This window comes from Lepidochelys kempii, chromosome 2 (assembly GCF_965140285.1).
Source record: "Lepidochelys kempii isolate rLepKem1 chromosome 2, rLepKem1.hap1, whole genome shotgun sequence".
NCBI classification, from domain to species: domain Eukaryota; kingdom Metazoa; phylum Chordata; order Testudines; family Cheloniidae; genus Lepidochelys; species Lepidochelys kempii.
The window spans coordinates 52468390-52491065 of record NC_136381.1 but is presented as its reverse complement, the minus strand read 5'-3'; the positions used below and the strand labels follow the sequence as shown (position 1 = coordinate 52491065).

Sequence of the window (22676 nt, the reverse complement as noted above, 5' to 3'; positions counted from 1 at the left end):
AAAGCAAGCAAGCAGATAGGAACTTTGGACTTTTGTCAGTTTTAGAAAGAGCTGAAATAAAAATACTCCTCTTTGGGACAAATAGATACTTATTTTCAATAAACAAATGTTAGATTTCATCAGGATATACAGATGTAAGCAGTGTCAGGATGAGCTCCACCCTGACATCTGGTGGTGAGGTGTGGCAAGTTGTGGAAAAAAACTTCAGGGGCTGATCTCATTTGCATAGGCACACCCACCCCGCCTAGAATGAGGCCATAGCTGCCCAAATGGTCACTTTGGCTGCTGTGGGATCCCCAGTGTCTCTGTTATTGGGGCAGGAAGAATAAATTGTTATTACCCTGATTATGGGAACTGTGTTGGAACTGTACTTGGCCTTTTTGTTACGATGGAGGGATTCACCATCAACTAAGTAGCACTCGCTAGGCAAGGGTCATGGGTTCCAAAACTCTGTGAATTGAGAGAGGCTGGGGATAAGTATTAATACTTGGTGGCATGGGACCCTTGGTGAGGGCCTTACATGCTAATTGCACTTCCTCCTCTCTCCACTGTGGAATATCAGAGCTAATTTTGATTTCATTAGAAGTCTAGTTACAGGCTGCTGAGCTCACTTTGGGCTAATAGTGCACCAGCACTGAGGCTCCCCTACTACAAGCTGAATTCACCAAAGAGCTGAACTGACTAAGAGCTGAAATCACTGAGTGTTGTGTTAAGTAGTGGGGGAGCCTGAAGATATATTGTGGAGCAGTTTGCAGGGCGGCTGGAGTGCCTTGTGGACAGGCTGGTGGAGCAGTTCGTAGGACGGCGGGAGCTGCTGGTGGGACGCGGAGCAGTTCGTGGGATGGCGGGAGCTGCTTGTGGGCCGCGGAGCGGAGCTGAGCAAAGGAGTTCGTGGGGCGGCTGGCGGAGCGAAGGCCTATGGAGCTGTGGGGCGGTCAGCTTCAGATCATGTAAGGTGCCTCTTACCCCCGTCCCATCTCCACCCAGGATGGGAGGTAAACCTCTGTAGATAAACTTTCGAACTCTGGGGCTGCCCTGACCAGGGACAGAGACTTTTGGGTCATTGGACTTTTGGGACTTTGGGTGATTTGGGGTTGCTGGACTCAAGAACCAAAGGGAAAGGGGCATGCCCCAATTTGCTTGGGGTGAGTTTTTTTTGCTCATGGATTGTGTTATGAATCCTGTTGGTGGTGTTTCCCCAACATAATGCCACATTGTTTCTCTCTGTTATTAAAAGGCTTTTTGCTACACTCAGACTATGTGCTTGCAAGAGAGGAAGTATTGCCTCTTGGAGGCTGTCATAAATATAAAGGGAAGGGTAAACCCCTTTGAAATCCCTCCTGGCCAGGGGAAAGCTCCTCTCACCTGTAAAGGGTTAAGAAGCTAAAGGTAACCTCGCTGGCACCTGACCAAAATGACCAATGAGGAGCCAAGATACTTTCAAAAGCTGGGAGGAGGGAGAGAAACAAAGGGTCTGTGTCTGTCTGTAGTCGTCTTGGCCAGGGACAGAACAGGAATGGAGTCTTAGAACTTTTAGTAAGTAATCTAGCTAGGTATGTGTTAGATTATGATTTCTTTAAATGGCTGAGAAAAGAATTGTGCTGAATAGAATAACTATTTCTGTCTGTGTATCTTTTTTGTAACTTAAGGTTTTGCCTAGAGGGGTTCTCTATGTTTTTGAATCTAATTACCCTGTAAGATATCTACCATCCTGATTTTACAGGGGGGATTTCTTTATTTCTATTTACTTCTATTTTTTATTAAAAGTCTTCTTGTAAAACACTGAATGCTTTTTCATTGTTTTCAGATCCAAGGGTTTGGGTCTGTGGTCACCTATGCAAATTGGTGAGGCTTTTTACCAAACCTTGTCCAGGAAGTGGGGTACAAGGTTTTGGGAAGTATTTTGGGGGGAAGGACGCGTCCAAACAGCTCTTCCCCAGTAACCAGTATTAGTTTGGTGGTGGTAGCGGCCAGTCCAAGGATAACGGGGGTAATATTTTGTACCTTGGGGAAGTTTTGACCTAAGCTGGTAAAGATAAGCTTAGGAGGTTTTTCATGCAGGTCCCCACATCTGTACCCTAGAGTTCAGAGTGGGGGAGGAACTGTGACATGGTGATCCCACCGCTGCCACCATGTCACGGTTTGCTGTTTGGACGGTTTGCTGTTTGGTTTGCTGTTTGGTTTGCGGTTTGCTGTTTGGACGGTTTGCTGTTTGGACGGTTTGCTGTTTGGACGGTTTGCTGTTTGGACGCGTCCTTCCCCCCAAAATACTTCCCAAAACCTTGTACCCCACTTCCTGGACAAGGTTTGGTAAAAAGCCTCACCAATTTGCATAGGTGACCACAGACCCAAACCCTTGGATCTGAAAACAATGAAAAAGCATTCAGTGTTTTACAAGAAGACTTTTAATAAAAAATAGAAGTAAATAGAAATAAAGAAATCCCCCCTGTAAAATCAGGATGGTAGATATCTTACAGGGTAATTAGATTCAAAAACATAGAGAACCCCTCTAGGCAAAACCTTAAGTTACAAAAAAGATACACAGACAGAAATAGTTATTCTATTCAGCACAATTCTTTTCTCAGCCATTTAAAGAAATCATAATCTAACACATACCTAGCTAGATTACTTACTAAAAGTTCTAAGACTCCATTCCTGTTCTGTCCCTGGCCAAGACGACTACAGACAGACACAGACCCTTTGTTTCTCTCCCTCCTCCCAGCTTTTGAAAGTATCTTGGCTCCTCATTGGTCATTTTGGTCAGGTGCCAGCGAGGTTACCTTTAGCTTCTTAACCCTTTACAGGTGAGAGGAGCTTTCCCCTGGCCAGGAGGGATTTCAAAGGGGTTTACCCTTCCCTTTATATTTATGACAGAGGCGCCCAGCGGGGGTGGTATATATTTGTCCCAGGTCACTGGGTGGGGGCTCGAGCCGGTTTGCATTGTGTTATTGGAATGGATCCCCTAGATATTGAACCTGGCCCTTGTTGCTGCCAACTCTGACGGGCAGAAGGGTTACACAAAGCTTTAATGATTTCATGAAAATGATGGTGAAAAATAAGGATTAAGTTCACAAGTTTGGCCAACTTTGCCATTCTTCCAATTATTCCGTTCCCTCTCCAAAGCTGCAATACTTTTAGCAGCGTCCCTTTCAATTGCCTTATAGCAAAAAGAAGTTATTCAGATGTTTCCCATGCACATAAATACACTGAAGAGTACAGTAAAAGAACAAGAGGAACCTTTAAACAATACAACACTTTATTAGTACAACACAACATTCTACAACTTATTTTCACAGAATGTCACTTATTCAATGTCTCAAAAAAAGCAAGAGGAAGAATAAAAATAACACTTTAAAAGCAAGTTGGATACATCATCTCCTATATGAACAACTGAAGGAGAATATGAGAAAGATGGAATAGGGGAAACAAAAATCCAGGTGAGCTTTTTACAAAAGGTTAAGATGCAAGTATGTATTCTTGCAAACTGGTCATAGTAAGGACAGAATGGAAAGATTTATTAAATTAGGTGAATGGTGTGAAGGAAGGATTTTTTTTCTAAAGTTTTTAGCTGAAGTTGAAGGAAAAGGAAGGTTTGGAGACTAGACATGAAAACACTAAGCAATAATAGGCAGATATATGGGAAAATGTATAATGGAAGGAGTCAGGAGACAGTTTTGGCAAACTAGGAGGACAATTTTGGGCCGGACTGTCAGCTGATGTAAATCAGTGTAGCTCCAGCTCTAATGCAGCTATACTGATTTACACCAGGTGAGGATTTGGTCCTCTGAGTTTCATTCAGTGGAGAGATATACAGCGGCTGCTATTAGAAATGTTGTACTTTGCCAAAAGCTTCCACAATTAGATTATCAAAGTTTTCTCCCACAGAACACAAATACCTGTAATCATTGGGTGGTAACAACAGGATAATATTGACTTTTTAATGGCTTCCACTTTATTTTTCATTCCTGGAACAACCGAATAGTTTGTCTAAAACATTCTGGACTTCTGAAATTTAGAGGCTATGGGTTACACTAATGATAATGGAGTTACTCTGGGTTTGTAACAGCGAACAGATCCTTGGACTGTGAGATTTGGGAAATAAAGAGAGAATCACAGTTGTGGTGATGGAAGTGATTAAATGCATGGATAAGGATTTTACTAGAGGCAGAGTCAAGTTAGGGATAAATTTTGACAATGTTCTGAGTTGAGACTATTTTTCCATTGACATCTGACTACATTTAAGGCTGAGGACCCCAAAATTGTATTAAAATATTGAGGGGGTTTTAATTAAAAAAAATCACAGTATAACTAAACAGTAAAAAACTAAAAGAACAAGAGGATTTATAGCAGCAATAAAGCAAAAGCATGAATTAATAAGCCCGTTTTGTTCCAAATATAAAACTTTTTTAGTTTTTCTTAATTACGTAAGTTAAACTGTTGATGCAATTTTTCTTTTAAAAGCTGTATAAACCTTACTTCTATTTATAGCACTAGAGCTGGCAATTCTGAGGTAGAAAAACAAAAAAATGGTATAAATCAGCTGGATACTGACTAGCTGAGAAAGCTATTCAGCAATATTTTATAAAACGCACAACAGGGAAAAGAGGGAGTAGAAAGTGGTTTGTTTCCAGTTTTGTAATTTGAGTTTGCCCAAAGAGTGCATCTTCAGAAGTACACAATCTGATCCTGATACGTGAAATGCTGATTTAAAACATAGCTTAATTTATGTTGGGTCTTGCCCTGGCACAACCCCCAGCACCTTTTTTCATGGCATGGCGCAGGACCGGCACCTCTTCTGTCAGCGGCATGCCATTATATTTTTAGTAAATCAAACAATTCTACACTTGCATGCAAGGTGTCCGGGAGATCACTCTGTGCGGAGGACACCATTTTGTTCTAGCAACAGTATCATGATTATTGCTCGAGCATCAGCATTTCTTTCTTTACAAATTAAGCATTGATTTAAAGTATACTTGGAGTATCACATACAGTAGAAAAGAAAAACAGACCCGAAAGTGCATTATGAGACAGAAATTGTACTGAAGGGTTCTGATGACACAAAGCTTCTCTTCTGTGGATTTTAATTTCACCAGATCCACACAATACAATTAATCTCATAGGGCCAATCTGTGTCCTCAGCGAGGTTTTGTGGATGAAAAAAGAGAGCAGAAATTGTCACAAAATATATAGTTTGCCTGTGCAAACTCTGCATTATAATAATGACAATCTGACTCTGCCACTTCATGATATTTTGTATTTCCGTAAGACTGGGTTCTTGCAAAAATAAAAACCAGAAACAAACTAATAAAGACGTGAGTTAAATTGCATTTACAGGCAATGTAATGGAATACAAAGCTTCCTATATGCATAACAAATATAAATATACATATTCATACCACATATCATGGCTGAACTTAAAACAAGATATAAAAACTTACATGGGTTTGTACTTAATTTAGTGTCAATTTATTATTAGTTTAATACACATTTAGTTTGTTTTAATATTAATTATATTTTATTTATTTAATGTATGTTTTCTCAAATTTCTTGCTCTACTAAAAATTTAATAAAATCTTCAAGACATTTTGACATTCTGCACTTTTCCTTTAATAAATAGTTATGGAAAAGTAATACTCTAAATGTGCCTTTTTTGTAATCTTGACATTTACAATAATAAAAATGTATACTACAAAATGTAAAATCATATCTAAATACAGTAAAGGCTGTTTTATCTGGCATGTTGGGGGCATGGGGGTGCCGAAAAGTGAAAAAATACAGGTTAACTAAGAGGGAGGGAGTTTGGTGAGGGAGAGGGCTTGGGGCACAGGAAGGGATGCAGAGTGCCAGATCTGGGGGCTGCTCACCTCAAGCGGCTCCCCACAAGCGGCGACCTGTCCCAGCTACTCCTAAGCGGAGGCGTGGCAGAAGGCTCTGTGCACTGCCTGATCCTCTGCCTGCAGGTGCCACGCTCGCAGCTCCCATTGGCCACAGTTCCAGCCAATGGGAGCTGTGTTGCTAGTGCTTAGGGCAGGGGCAGCGCACAGAGCCACCTGCCATGCCTCCACCTAGCAGCAGCCGGGACAAATCACCTCTTGCGGGGAGCCACCCGAGGTGAGTGGCCCCGGGATCCAGCACCCCACATTCCCTCACGTACCCCAAGTGCCCTCCCACACTCAAACTCCCTCCCAGAGCCTATGCTCCACAGCCCCTCCCAACCCCTCACTGGCCCCACGCCAACTGGACTATAAAACAGTTTCAATGAAGATCAGAAATGGCAATTTATAGAGCTTTCCGGTTGGTGAAGTGCCAGATAAAACAGCTTTTACTGTAAATAAAATTATACGACTAAAAGTAAACTATCAGAAACACTCGAATGGCATTCTTCATCTTTAAAGTATTTTAGAAATGTTTACTAATTAGCCCACACAGCACCTCTGTTAGGTACATATGTATTGTTGTTCCGGTTTACAGGTGGGGAAACTGAGGCACAGAGGTTAAAATACAGTAAGTGATTTCTCAAGATGACAGAGCCTAGCACATTATATGTGTGTAAGAGAGAAAATGTGACTATGGTTCTTTAATAGTTATTCAGTACTACAGTGCTGCAATTTATGCTGATACCTGTTGGCACTGGTTCATCACAAATAGAGTCCTACCAAATTCACAGTCATGAAAAACACATCATGGACCGTGAAATCTGGTCTACCCCCATGAAATCTGATCTTTTGTGTGCTTTTACCCTAGTCTATACAGATTTCATAAGGGAGACCAACATTTCTCAAATTGGGGGTCCTGACCCAAAAGGGATTTTCAGGGGGGTCGCAAGGTTATTGTAGTGGGGTCACGGTACTGTTACGCTTACTTCTGCACTGTTTTCAGAGCTAGGCGGCCAGAGAGCGATGGGTGTTAGCGGGCACCCAGCTCTCAAGGCTGTGCCCTGCCAGCAACTGCGCAGAAGTAAGGGTGGCAATGCTATACCAGGCCCTTACTTCTGCACCACTGCTGATGGCAGCTCTGCCTTCAGAGCTGGGCTCTTGGTCAGCAGCCGCCGCTCTTCAGCTGCCCAGCTCTCAAGACAACTCCACCACCAGCAGCAGCACAGAAGTAAGGGTAGCAGTACTGCAACCCCCCCCTACAATAATCTCGTGATCCCTCCACAACTCCTTTTTGGGTCAGGACCCCTATAATTACAACACCATGAACTTTCAGATTTAAATAGCTAAAATCATGAAATTTACTTTTTAAAAAAACCTATGACTGTGAAATTGACCAAAATGGACTGTGAATTTTGTAGGGCCCTAATTACAAAGGGACCACCACATTTTTCTTAGAAAGGGATGTGAGGAAACAAGGGCTAATAATGAGAACATAATCCCTAGTTGAAACAGCATACTGATATCACCTATTCACCTGCCCGTTCTGCAGGTGCCCTGGCACACCAAGTTAAAGAAGTCTCCTCTCAACTAGTAAGAGTAAGCAATATCTACATGCAACACTCTCTTCCACTTCTTCATTTTTAAGAGCAGGTTAGACAAACACCTGTCAGGGATGGTCTAGATAATACTTAGTCCTGCCATCAGTGCCGAGGACTGGATTAGATGACCTCTCAAGTCTTACGATTCTATCCCACTGAAGTGTTCTGCAGCAACAAATCAGTGGAAAAGGTAGCTGGAGAGAGATTTGTAAAAGAGCACTAATGACAGATACAAGACTTGTATGCAGTGTTGTTGTAGCTGTGTCAGTCCCAGGATATTAGAGAGACCATGTGGGTGAGGTAACATGTTTTATTGGACCAACATCTGTATAAAAAACGTCATACCCGGAGCACTATGCCAACCTAACTCCTGGTGTAGATGTAGCAAGGTCAACGGATGAATGCTTCCATCAGCCTAGTACCATCACTCAGGGAAGTGGAGTTCCTACTGCAATGGAAAAACCCTTTCCATGGTGTAGTACAGACGTGGCCTTAGCTATGCTGGTTCTGGGGTAAAATGGAGTAAAATGTTTGTCTTTTTTTTTTAAATCACTCAAGTAAGCAGATCTTGGAGTAAGGGGGGGTCCCATTTTCAGACACTTTTCAGCAAAAATGCACATTAAGGTTGGCCAAGCACAGCATCTCCATTATCCTCTCCTCCCTCCTGGAACTGACCAGAGGAGCAGTCATCCTCCATTAAATCTGATGCAGTCCTTCCCCTCCTTCCCTGTAAGTGGCACTGTGCAGGGGAAAGGGTCAGTGTTGCCCTCCTTTCTTACTATCCCTTCCTTGCTTTGTACAGCAGCCTTAAAGGAAGACAGACTCTGGAAACTAGGAGAGAAAACTGGGGGCAACAGAGATGAGGAACAGAAGAGAGAACCTGAGGCAGGATGGAGGGAGATGAAAGAGAAAACAGAGTACCTGGGATGGGAAGAGGAAACGGAGGGCATAGGGCAATACGCTGGTAAGGTAAAGGAACAAATGGACCTGGAGGAAAAACAAACAAAACCAGAGAACTGAAGAGGAGACAGCCAGTAGCAAAGCAAACAAATGAAGGGAGAGACACAGTGAGAGTGTTCAGCTGAAGTAAAAATCGGGGAGAAAGAATGAATTTCAAACGAAAAAAATATGTCGTGGGGGAAAAAGAAAGGTTGATTTAAATCAATGGGGTTTGACTAAAGGGCTGACTGCTTACAGAAAAAAAACAGATTGGGGAGCTGGTGCTAGCCCCTGTCTTGTATTCTTTGGGCCTGGTTTTAATAAACACCAACCTAAAAGAGCGGCTGAAGGTCAGTGTACACATATGCCTGCAAGTGAACCAGGTGCACACTCCAGTGGATATTTCAGACACACTTGAACACATGCTCTCATGTTGTGCCTGCACTTGCACTATGTGTGTAGTCAGGTGTATGTACAAGATGTCCAATATGGAGATCATTACATAAAGCTGTTAAATCTGTAAAATTAGCTCAGCTAATACGTTTAAAACCAGAGACGTTGCCCATTATATTCTCAAAAAAATATAGTAAATTAGCAGCCATTTGGCAGGTAAAGTGCATTAAAAGGATCTTGAACAAAACGGAACCACCATTGCAAGCTTATAAGAAATGGTTATGCATCCGTACAGAAAACGAATATGCATATCATACTGAAAAATAAAAAAAGCTTTTCACTAACTCCATTTGCACAATACATTAACCACCCAAGTGCTGTTATAAATATACAAGAGTATAATATTCTCAAAGAAAATGCTAGCAGCTCATCAGAAAGCATGCATCCCTTTAAACAAATCTAATTGATCTAACACAATACTCCTGCCTTGTATGTTACTGTAAAAAATATTTACTACTATCAAGTGGATTATTATGACTAGGAGGATTTGTTATTAATCTTGCATTAGTGCCTACAGTGTGTTAGCCACTTTTAAAACATAGAGGAAGATGTGGTACCTGCCTTAAATAAATATATCCTTTTATAGAATGCTTCTGTAAAAGAGAAGGACATTAAAATAATAAATATTCTACCTACCTATGTATCTCAAGTCACTTTGATATATGGATGTTCAGATTATTTTAGATGCCTGATTCATATGTCCCTCATCACTACAGCATCTGAGTATCTAATAATCCTTAATGCATGTTTAATGCATGTAAAACATCTTGTAACAATTGTAATTAGAAAATCCTTGAAAGGTGACCTTCCATCTATATAGACCCTTCATCAAATATAGACCACTGGTCAAATTTTACGCTATTCTCAGTGAAGGCAATAAGGTTGCAAGGTCATTTATTAGTGTGGAGTTTGGTCATACAGTTATAAATAAAATCTATGTAAAAATCTCAGATACAACATTATGATAAATATGCAAAATTGTCACCTTTCCCACCTCCAGTTTGTAATAAAGTGAATCTTGCACAGAATACACCATAGTTGCTATTACATAATGAAACTCATTAACTTCTAAAAGTTGGTTAAAAAGAAAAGATCATTGTTTGCAATTTTGGTATCGTATAGAGAGTAACATCTTCTGTCTGAATACTAATCTTATCTTTCCTGACTACCTGATATAACATGAGAGACTACTGTCTAATCTAGGATGTAACTGTTTTTTTTCCATTTGAAAATGTTTTACAAAAATTCACTATAGACATGAACATACTAAACGTACCCATATACATGGTAATGTTTTCTTCATAGAGGCAAAAGTTAAAACCCACACCCATTGTTTTTTTTCTTACATGAGAAGCACAAATGTCTGGCACTCCAACAGTGATTTTTTGAACAATGGTTAATGCAAACCGCAAGGAAGCTACTTTTATTGAACACTGCCAGCTGTTTAGCAGTATTATGAAATTACACATAATTTTTCTGAAGAATTAAAGTTTGAGAACAAGACATGGATTCACTCTGATGGCTGATAGATAAAGCAGCAATGACTATTGATTGCAGCTCTTCAAGAGCCACTGCCTAATGTTCTTTGCTGTTTAAGAGACATTTCTCCTCTGTGCACATTAGAAGAATTAATTGGAATATGCTTGGTAATGAGATCACAGTCCTGCTGGCAACTTTGTATAATCAAACAGTGAAAACAATTCAGCCTCTTGTCTTGACTCATGGTAGGATAAGGTGCTAACCACTTTTACAGATGCAGACAAGTGGATGTGGGCTATAGTAAACCATCTTCAGTGCTCAATAGGAAGATTTTTGGAAGAATGGTAAACCTATTACATAAATACAATATCATCTTCTAAGTCTGCTTCCAAAGCCTTATACAAAGAAATATCTCAAACTGTATGTTGAACACATCGGAGACTTCATCATTATGATGTTTAACTTGATCATATTTATTTTATTTTGCCATTTTTACATTTTTCTCACTGGGATAATTTCATGATAAGTCATTTTTGTGAGGGTTAGAACAGTACAGCCAGCCTACAAACGTTACTCCTGGAGGAATCCTGCGCTTCTGCATACACGCAGAATTCATGTGCCCTGCAGACTTTTTTTCGCTGCAGAAAATACATTCTGCTGGGGAGGTGCTGCAGTTACTTTTTTGCCCACCAGGGGCTGCTTTGACACCAAAATAGAAGCAGCCAGCTCACCACTCACTGGCTGCAGCAGTCAGCAGCCAACAGGGAGAGAGCAGAGGCTGCGTTCCTCACAAAGCCCTGTTTGTGGGGCCAGATGAAGAAGCATGGGATGTGGGGGGCGGGAGGGGAGAAGGGGACAGACAGCACAGGGCACACGGGTCTGTTGGGGGGGTGTCACCTAAACAGGGGTTCAGAAGGCCTACTGGGAGGGACAGACTGAAGCCAGGGCTGAATGAGAGTTGGAGTGCAGGGGCATATAGGGAAAGGGGCAGATGTGCCCGACCGATTGGGAGAGGGTAAGGGCCAGTCAGGGTCTGCATGGGGGAGGCTCCCCAACTCACTAACAATCCCTCCCCTGCAAGAAAAAACATTCTCTACTTCTCCCACCCACCCGCCGAACCCCAACAACCCTCCACGTTCACTCCCATGTGCCTTCCCAGCAATTACTTCCCTCTCCCTTAGCTCCTCCATTACCCCTGACTCCACCAACCCTTTGCACTGATTCTTAGGGGTGCAGGAAATATGTTTCTGTATTGTAGTTTTAAGGAATTATTACTCAAAGTTCTGTATTAATATGCCTAGTAAGGAATCTATTAGTCAAAAAATATTTCCTGAATCTTTTTCGTTGTCTATATTGTTACTTGTTGACAGGTATTTTTAAATAAACTACCAAAATAATTGAAACTGGTATAATTGTGTTATTTTGACAAATAACATATGCAGAATTTTAAAATATTGCGCACAGAATTAAAAAAAAATTGGCACAGAATTTCCCCAGGAGTACAGTGTAAAACACAGGAACAAAACCAGGGGGATAAATTCAGAATAATGTGAGGTTCTAAAAATGTTATACTAATACTCAGACTCCCTTATACACTGGTGCAAGTTGCAACCTGTTGAGCCACATGAAGGTTTAATAAAAGGAGATATTGTGGAAGCAAGTTCAATAGTAGGCTGATTAAAGATAATGCTGAGGAAAAGATTACACTACATGAATGAACCCCTAATTTCTTCCTGGTCCAACTGGAAAAACTTGTACGTATTAGGCCCAAACTCTCCAAAACAATTATGTAACAAACACATATACAGAAGCAGAAGCAGACTGACTAAAACTGAAGTAAACACAAAGGCACTTACATGTAAGAAAAAGCTACACTTCAGGAAGGGATATTCAGCTGGCAGCTGACTGACAGTTCCCTCAAATTCTTTCTAATCCCGTTGTTGAACTAGAAAGATGTTAATACTGCATTTCCCCTCTCCCTCAAATTGCACAGAAAAAGCCCTCCATATCACTTATGTCAAATTTATACAAACATTTAAAACAGAAAGAAATATCCAGCTCAAATCATTGTATGTTAGCATGGTAACATAAGTTATATGAGAAATGTAATAATCTTAAAAAGGAAATTCTCATGTTGATGTAAGCCCCACATTTACTTTTTGCAAAAATGAAATCTAAGGGCCTGTCTACATTTACTGGGGGATTGACACGCGGTGATCGATGCATCAGCAGTTGATTTAGAGGGTCTAGTGAAGACCCGCTAAATTGACCACAGATCGCTCTCCCGTCGACATCGTGTAGTGTGGACCCCATGGTAAGTAGATCTAAGCTACGTCGACTTGAGTTACGCTATTCACGTAACTCAAATTGCGTAATTTAGATCGACTTTTCCCTGTCACGTAGACAAGGCCTCAGATCAACAATAAAGCGTCTATGATTTTCTCTTATTTTAATCCCATTTGCAATCCAAACATTGCAGCATCATGATAATGCACTGAGACCCAGAAAGCTTCCAATCGGAGTCAAATGCAAAAAGTAAACAATCACCATTAATGCTGAAATGTAAGTAAGATTTCTAAATTCTTTCACATGTAATAATCTAAAGGATCTTCAAAAACACACAAATATATTTTAATCTATCTATCTACTATTCCTTTAAACTCAGAGTTACACTGATAGCTGGTCAAGAATTGTGGCTAGAGCAACTCACCTGGGATGTGGGAGACCCACGTTCAAGTCCTGCCTGATCTTAAGCAGGGACTTGAACTTGGGTCTCCCATATCCCTGGTGAGTGCCCTAGCCACATGACTACAGGCTATTCTGGAATCTGTTTGCCTCTCAAAATTTTTCATGAAAAAATAAGAGAAAAGTCTCTGTTCCACACTATAATAAAACAAATTTCAAAATCTCAATTGTTTTTTTACAAAACGGAATTCCTGTATTCTGGCCAGCCTAGTTACATTTTTACAAAACCAAAGTGCTCTGTATTGCCATCTAGTGGAACTAAAGCATAACTCAGAACTAAGCTTCCAAACAGCTGTTGGATTGGATTTAAACTTTTCTACATTTCTAAAGTTTCATAATCCAAACAAAATAATCAAGTTGCAAATCCAAAGGCAGATGCTCATCTGTCAAGCGACATTTATAAATGACTGCATTTGCAGAATGATTCTTAGTCATTACACTTACATATCTCACTAAGACCTTCATTCTTATTCACTGAAAGAACTTCTGTGTCTTACCTACACCTTTATAACGGAGATGTTATGGGAAAAACAATATGTGGTTGGGTTTGGTTTGGTTTTTTGAAAAGAAGAGATATTAGCTCACTTGAGTACTCTGCTAATTCTGAAGAAGCCTATGTTAAAGAGCTACTTTTAAGATATTTGCATGCTGTGTTAAGGATTCTGTACTATTATCAGTGTGGCTTCTGAAGCTCTGATCCCTTGTACTCCCCCCTTTGTTTGCAGAGCTATTATAAAGTTCCATTTTAATTGTTGACTTTGGCACCAGAAACAAAACACAAAGTTCCTCAGTTATATCCCCTTAAATAATCTCCACTACATTATTAAAACAAAAAATAAATAAGTTGTACTTCTGTAGTGGTCTGTATCCTTATCTTCAGTCCTCACACACAGTTGCAGAAGTTTGTGTGTTTTCTTCTAAACTGTAAGCAGATCTTAAATAAACAAGATAATGCTTTCTATAAACAAAATTACTGCAATCCTTGCCTAGTTTCTTATTGCATCATTCAAACAAACAAGCCATTTAGTTTGCAACAACTTGCATACAGTAGATTCACTAAAATTTACTGATGTGGAGAACACAAGACCAAACAGAGCCAGACAAGGGACTACTGGACAGAGAGTGCTGCTCTGAGAAATTACCCCCTTCCCCTATTTCCCCAAATGCAGCAAAGATTCCCAGAGGAGAGAGCTGATGGAGACCATGTGAAAAGGCACAGGGACTTCACAGAGCCCCCCACACTTGCAGCAATTTCAACCAATACATAGAATATGGGTTTGAACTCACAAGCACTTTGCTGGAGGGGTTGTAGGAAAAGACATTGGACTTTCCCCCCTGGCAGAGCCTTAAAGACTTTCCTGTCCACTAGGGAGGAGTGGGACAATATGGTCCAAAGTGAAGAAAATAATGAGGTCCCAAATAATTACAACTTTTACTAGAATTTGCCTCAAAATTGTAGCAATTGTTACCAAGGTATCCATCATTGTATTACTAGGTCTAAAATCTAGATTAGTTTTCCCCTTCATTCACTAATTCTGCTAGAACACTAGCTGACTGGAATGTATATAAGCAGAACAATCTAATTTACTTACTTATAGCATAAAATGAATCATCAAACTACTTTTTAGGACATTTTGGCAACCAGAACACTTTCCATTGCTATACAAAGGCTAATTCTAGCATACTTCACTCACACATGCAAAACCCCTCTTTGAGTTCACTGTTTCCTAAATGAACAGATGTATTTCTTCTAATCGCAATTAGTTTTACTAAGGTACTTGTAAACATTAAATTAATTCTCTCTTTTCCTTCTTCGTGGAAGCAATTGCTCAAGATGGCTCGAGGTTGCCTGGGCCCATACACAGCTGGCTTCTTCACAGTGATCATACCCCTGGAGCTCATTGCAGAGTGTCTTATTGCAGCGGGAAGATAAAACTTCCATCTCACTGAGGAAGTACAGTCTTGTGGTGGTGAAGAATAAACTCCACTCGCACTTAGAAGACAGAGATTCTATACCTTGCTTAGAAGACACAGATTCTATACCTTGCTCTAACAGACTTGCTATGTGATAAGCAAGGCTAAGGCACAAAATGAGTTACACTTAGCAAGGGATGTAAAAGACAGTAAGAAGAGGCTCTATACTATCTTAAGAGCAAGAGAAAGACTAAGGCCATGCCTACACTACAAAATTATGTTGGCATATAGCCACCACAGTTATTAAATTTTTTGTGTGCACGCGTACTTGGCTCCTTATGTCAGAGGTGCCCATCCTCACCAGGAACACTTGTATCAATTCTATTGTCAATGTGGGGCATTGTGGGATCGCTTTTGAAAGCCAGTAACAGTCGATATAAGCAATGCAGTTTCTACATTGACACTGTATCGACCTAATTACATCCACCATTACTCTATGTTGCTTGGGGAGGTGGTGTTACTAACTCGGCATAGAGAGGCATTTACGTCAGCAGGAGCCAAATTTAAGTGAAGTCACTTCCACAGCTAGGTCAACGCAAGGCAGCTTACGTCAAGCTAACCCTGTAGCATAAGGAAAGTATAGGTCCATTGCTTAGCAGTGAAGGAATGCTAATAACAGATGATGACATCAAGACAAATGAGGTCTTTAATGCCTATTTTGCTTCAGTCTTCACTAAAAATTTAAGTTGTGATCAGATACTTAACACAATTTAATATTAACAACAAGAGGCAGATAGCCAAAATATGAAAAAAACCCTGGTTAAAAATATTTAGATAAATTAGATGTATACAAGTCGGCAGGGCCTGGTGAAATTCATCCTACGGTACTTAAGCTGAAGCAATTTCGGAACTGATAGTGATTATCTTTGAGCACTCATGGAGGATGGATGAGTCACAGAGAAATGGGGTAGGGCAAACATAGTACCAACCATTAAAAAGAGGAACAAAGACTACCTGGAGAAATATAGACGAGTCAGCCTAACCTTTGTACCTGGAAAGACACTTGAATAAATGATTAAACAAACTTGTAAGCACCAGAGGATAAGAGAGTTACAAGAAATAACTTACATGGATTTGTCATCAAGAACAAATCATGCCAAACCAACCTAATTTCCTTCTTTGACAGGGTTACTGGCTTCATGCATAGAGAGAAAGCTGTAGATGTCATCTATCTTGATTTTAGTAAGGCTTTTGACAGTCCCCCATGACATTCTCATAGGCTACTAGGGAAATGTAATATACATGAAATTACTACAAAGAGGATGCAAAACTGGTTTAAAGACTATTCAAAGAACAGTTATCAATGGTTAACTGTCAAACGGGGGGGGAGGGACATATCTAGTGGAATTGTGGAGGAGTGTGTCCTGGGGTCCAGTACTATTCACTACTTTCATTAATGACTTCAATAATGGAGTGGAGAATATGCTTGTAAAATTTGTGGAGCACACCAAGCTGGGAGGCACTTTGGAGGACAGGATTAGAATTAAAAATGACCTTGATAAGTTGGAGAGTTGGTCTGAAATCAACAAGATGAAATATTATAAAGACAAGTGCAAAGCATTATTTTTGGCAGGAAAAAATATCAAATGCACAACTACAAAATGGGGAATAACCAGCTAGGCAGTAGTACTACTGAAAAGGATCTGGAGGTTACAGTGGATCACAAATTGAATAGGAGTCAACAATGTGATGCAGTTGCTAAAAAGGCTAATATTCTGGGGTGTATAAACAGGAGAGTCACATGTAAGATATGGGAGGTAATTATCCTGCGCTGTTCAGCACTGGTGAGGCCTCAGCTGGAGTACTCTGTCCAATCCTGGGCACCTCACTGTAGGAGAGTCCAGAGGAGAGCAACATAAACAATAAAAAGTTCACAAAACCTGGCCTATAAGGAAAAGTTAAAAATGGGCATTGTTAGTCTTGAGAAAAGAAGACTGAAGGAGGACCTGATAGCAGTCTTCAAATATGTTAAGGGCTGTTACAAGAGGACATTCTTCAATTGTTCTCCATGTCCACTGAAGATAGGACATGATGTAATGGGCTTAATCTACAGCAAGGGAGATTTAGGTTAGATATTAGGAAAACCTTTCTAACTATAAGGGCGGTTAAGTTCTGAAATAAGCTTCCAAGTCAGGTTGTGGAATCCCATCATTGGAGATGTTTAAGAACAGGTTGGATAACCCCCTGTCAGGTATGGCCTATGTTTACTTGGTCCTGCCTCTTGAGGTCCCTTCCAGCCCTATATTTCTATGATTGAACAAAAGGCCCATACGCTCTGTGCCTCAGTTTCCTTAAATGGAGATACTAATACTGCCTTACTCACAGCAGTGTATTGAGATAAGTCCAGTCATGTTTGGGTGGCACTCAGATAATACGGTGATGAGTATCATGAAAACATTGAAATACACTAAGGGCTTGTCTACATTACCCGCAGGATCGACGGGCAGTGATCGATCCAGCGGGGGTCGATTTATCGTGTCTAGTCTAGATGCAATAAATCAACTTCTGAGCGCTCTCCCGTTGACTCCAGTACTCCACCAGAGTGAGAGGCTCACCAGAGTTGTCTGGGGAGCATCAGCTGTCGACTCACCAAAGTGAAGACCCCGCGGTGAGTAGATCTAAGTACGTCGACTTCAGCTACATTATTCACGTAGCTGAAGTTGTGTAACTTAGATCAATCCTCCCGCCCCTCATGTAGACTAGGCCTTATGGTTGTCAAATTTTAAACATTCACTTGTTTATTAGAGATGGAACTGAAACAGAATCCCAGCTCTGAACATCTGTGAACTTCACAGGTTTCCACAGTTGGCTTCTATCTCTAGGGCAGAGCAAAACCAGTGGTACCACCCCCTTCAGACGTTGAGGAAGCTCTGATCTAGTCTTGAACTTTGCAGCTCAATCGCATCATCCTTTTTCCACTCCCAGTACCACAATATACTTCAAAGGCAGAACTTGTAATAAACGAACTTGGACAACTAGACATATTGGAAAGCATTCCACTGACTATTACACACAAATGAATTTACTATGCAGACATTTTACAAGGCCTTTGCTGAAACCTTAATGCCAAAATTAAAAAAGAAAAAACATACAAGAACACTACAGGTTAACCTGGACCCCAGGACATTCACTACAACAAAACCATAGTGGTTTTAGCCATTACAGAGAAAAGAATCAGGAGAAGTTTGAACCATCACAGAAACTTTACAAACGCGTGTATGTGTGCGTGACGTTTTCTAGCATTCTAATTTTCAGAATTTTCTAGAGAAAGCATTCTCTTGCTCTCATCCTTAAACAGTGTATTGACCTCACAAGTTCCAGAAGATTCCAAACCATCGATTCCTCCATTTTTACAGACACACAGCATGAACTTCCCTCTCTAGCTGTTACTTAAACTCCAGAAAACATACAAATAAACATAGTGTCATCTCCTTCTCACCTGGGCATTTGTCAAGTTGGAGGACAGTTATTTATCCCCAAATCCTCATCTTGAGTAGTTTAACCAACTATGTTTGTGTGCATTACTGTAGTTCCACAGTGGGCAGAAGTGTAATGAAATGTACAAAGTAAAAGTACACGCAACTGTTTACACCACAAAGAAATTTTTTTAGTTGAATTATCCACACCCCATCCCAATTCCTGGGAACACACAGATTTTTCTTTCCTTTGTTACCTTCTCCTTCCCCTCCAGGTTTATTTCCCTCAATTCATTCATTTACTTTCTCTCCCCTCTTCAATAGGCCTCATGATGACTCCGCCCTCGGGGTGTAATAAAGAGTAAGACCCCACATGCTCCCTTGAGTATCCTTTCCATGTTGCAGGTGCAGGTACAGTGTGAGATAGCAACAGAGGTGCTGGAATGAGGGGACAGAGGACCATGGCCCTCTTACTTTTTACAGGCCGTAAGGGCAAGCAACATGTGGGGAAGGGGCGGAGAGGAGAGAATGGAGGGCAGAATCTTGGGGGGGAAGAGGCAGCACAGGAAGGGGCCTCAGGGGGAAGGGGCAGCTGGGGGGGCAGGGCCACAATTTGAGCACCAGTGGCTCCCCCACACACTTTTAGGGACCTTCAGCCACTCCTGGAGAGCGAGCATGCAGGCAGATGGGATAGGTGTGGGAAGACCCTTGGCTTTGCCTCAGTCATCAATCTCTTACTTGTCAGGGGCACAGATCCTTCCCCAGGTTTCTTCTAGGTTGCCTCAGGTATGCACTACACCATACTGGGCCTGGATGTAAAATGACAACCTCACACTGTATTTATGTCCATTTCTCTGTTAATACGATTCCATCTCCATTTTGCTCTCCCCCACCTCCCTTTATTGTCACTCAATATTTGTTTCTCTTTTTTAAAGAATCTTTTCCAGAGCACACTACTAGCAGTGCAGCAAAGTGGATTGAAACTCACTATACCCTGCACAACCATTCAGAGAGGGAGCAGAAGCAACACATGCTGGTAAGGTTCAAATGCTTTCAGTTTCCGTTTTTTGTTATTGGTATGTTTAGTTCTCCAGCAGACACTTCAGAAGAACGGTTTAATGCTTTAGTATGACCTGCTGGAGAATGACAATTAGCCTCACTATGCCAACAGTACCAGTAATCAAACTTTCCTCCCCTCTTCCATTAAAAGACAAAACAAAACATGCTTTTAAAAGTCTGTCCTTACCTTGCTGGAGGCACATCAATATTTGAAGAAACAACCTTACGTTTCTGTTCAAGAAGACAGACAGAACGAGTGTTTTCTTTTTCGTGCTCATGAATTCTGTTTGTTTTTTTGGAGTCCGCAGTTTTTAAATCTTCCTCCCTCATGGCCAACAGGAGAAACTGTTGGTCTGGTAATTTTTGACTGATGTCACTTTTTAGGTCATCCTGTTGAAATGTAGTGAAGGTCGTTTCACGCCTAATGCTGCCTGCCTGCAAAATTAAAAGCAATTATTATTACATTTTCCTTTATTTATCTTAAAAGGGGAAGAAATTCAACACCCTTAAGGCAGCCATTTCAATTTAGCATCACTAAGTAGGCCACTACCTCTTTGCCCTTCATAGACTCTAAAATTGCTGTCATTTTTCTTCAAAAATTTACTAGTGACAAAGGCAGTCCAGACAATATCATCATTGTTTTGGGAAGCAATTCCTGACTGCATTATAAGGTAAGCAGCTTCAGATAACTCATAATTCTTAACCTAAGAATAAATCAAATAAATAAATATTATGTATTTACACACACACACACACACACACACAGAGTGTTTTTATTTGGAAATAAACAGGAGAATTCACAATTTATATAGATATCTTTCTAAAATGAAACCAAGAAATCTAACCAGTATTAAAAAACTTCTGACAGCAGCTAACTGGGAAAAAATAGGATTTCTCCATGAACAGGTGCTATGATTCAAAATGGATAGCCCTCCAAAACTTTATATATTTACTACAATTATTGCACAGCATAACTGTAAATATTATCATTTGGAAGGAATGTGAAGTGTGTTTTTATATCTCCAGGTGTATATATTATTGAAAACAACTGGGAGGCTCCCAAGAAGCAATTTAATAATTTGTGTTTTACTTGAAAATAAAGATAACATATTTAAATCTGTCTCTCTCCCCCTTCCCCATAGAAGAGCCTGCTTCTTGGTTGCAAGAGCATGAATTACTGGCCAGGTTCTGTTTGACCATTAAGCGGAAACGGGCCATTCCAAAGAGGCTGTTTCATAGCAGCTATGATAATTTGCCACCACCTGCGTCTTCTACAGGGAGATTCAGACCCTCGCGCTGCAAAGGTGCAAACACAAAGGAGGGCTGTTAAGAGACCAGCCATTATTTCCCAACCCCAGTCACACAACATGGGTCAGGGTTACAAAAAAGCTGTGACCTTTAAATACATGATGGTGGTCAGTATTCACTCGGAGCCTCCCCCGCTACAAAAGGGAGGGCTACCCGCTTTAGATGCTTCCACTTCTCCAAGTATAAGAGTACCCTCTGGGACTGTGGCCGGGGAAAAAAGCCCAGAGGGTCATGCTAGCAGCTCCTGGGGTGGAGGAGCCTTCAACACTCTTACCAGCTCAATATGTAACCCACATACCTCCATGGTGTGGTGTTCTGTCCCATCTAGTGGTACCAAGACCACTTAGAAAGAGAGTTAAATAAGTCTGCTCTACCGCTTTAGCTAACAGGCAGTTGGCTTTTAGCTCATGCTATAGAAGCTCACGCACTAAGCTCCAGAGGCTCAAGGTTCGATCCTGCCCGCAGCTGACCAGGGTCTATCGGCATTACATACACATTAACTTTCTCAGGCCCAGTTACAAGTGTCCCCTGCCAGCCTTACATCACACCTCTGCCCAGTTCCTCCATTCTCTCAACTTCCCCACTCCTGGGCAATGGAGGAGCAGGGCTGTGCTGGCACAGGAAGTTAGTTAGAAGGGCCTGATCATGTTACCTCAGGGCACACAAACTTTTGCTACTGAACCCTCAAACTGGTCACTTGTCAGAAGCCTAAGGAATGCATTCAAACTGCAAAAAAAAAATAAACCAGAATGCAGCTGTTTAATGTGGACTTGCAGCCTGCAGAAACCACAGGTCATCCTGATCTGAGTGGCTGCACTTCTGCAATAGAGAGGAAGATGCCAAGGCCACACTGTAGAAATCTGGGGGCTGACTTCTTCAATGCCTATGCACCACTTGAATTCTTATTGATCAGTAAAGTGGAGGACACAAACAGTCCTGGCAGTAATCTCACATGTGACTCCTCTGGTTGAATCCTTGCTCTCTGCTGCCCAGGGTCATGGTTTCTGGAATCCCAGCCTCCCCGTTCTCACATTTAAAACACTCAGGATGTTTTGGAAATATCTCTATTCCTGTTAGCCCATCTTTGCAAGCCGACAGGTATGGTTCCACATAAAGCTACAACTAAATCTCCCGCTGCTGCTGCCTGGATGTTTATTTGGACATTGCGAAGAAGATGCAGAAGCTGGGGTATGACAGGGACAATTCCAAGACTGGGCAAAGGCAGGTGACAAATAGTCCAGTGCAGGGTTGCCACCTGTCCGGTTTTCACTCGGAGAGTCCAGGTTTTGGCTTGTGTGTCCGAGTTTGACAAGCCACAATGTCAGGTTTGTTTGTTTTTTTAATCTATGACAACCCTAAGCACAAGGAAGGAGATCAGAGCAGCCGCTGCCACCACCTCTGGGGCCAGGCTCGCGGCAACAGCATGTGGTGTGCAGAGGCAGAGCCGGGGCGGGGCCTCAGGGGAAGAAGCGAGGCAGGGGGCAGGGCCTCAGGGGTTGGGTTACCAACCATTGGAAATGTGTCAACCCTCGTCTGGCGCTGTCCCCCTGAGATGCTTCTACTAGACAGAGTTTGGATGTCATACTGAGCTGGGACCCCATCACCAACCTCTGACAATGGACACCTCGCAACATCCAGCAGAAGAAACCCCAGAAATGCACAGTGAGGAAGAGTTCATTGAGGAGGGGGATATGGAGGATGCAGAGCCCACAGATAACCAGGAGCTATTTGAGATGCAGCTGGACCCAGAGACAGAACACATCAAGGAAAGGGATAGGGACTCAGATAGGCGTATTTTACTGCCCCTATTAATGCACACTTTTTAAAGC

General features: G+C 41.5%; 1 protein-coding gene across 4 annotated transcripts in view; it reads right to left on the bottom strand.

Moving 5' to 3' along the window:
- Nucleotides 1-22676, bottom strand: part of ZNF704 (zinc finger protein 704) — a 153175-nt gene that overhangs the window by 89345 nt on the left and 41154 nt on the right. For all 4 annotated transcript variants that reach the window (XR_012157153.1, XR_012157154.1, XM_073330740.1 and 1 more), the window contains exon 2: nucleotides 19727-19974. Coding sequence is in view for 2 of the 4 variants with exons in the window: in XM_073330740.1 (XP_073186841.1) it covers nucleotides 19727-19974 (248 nt within the window). In the remaining 2 variants the exon portion in view is untranslated. The remainder of the gene's footprint in view (nucleotides 1-19726; nucleotides 19975-22676) is intronic.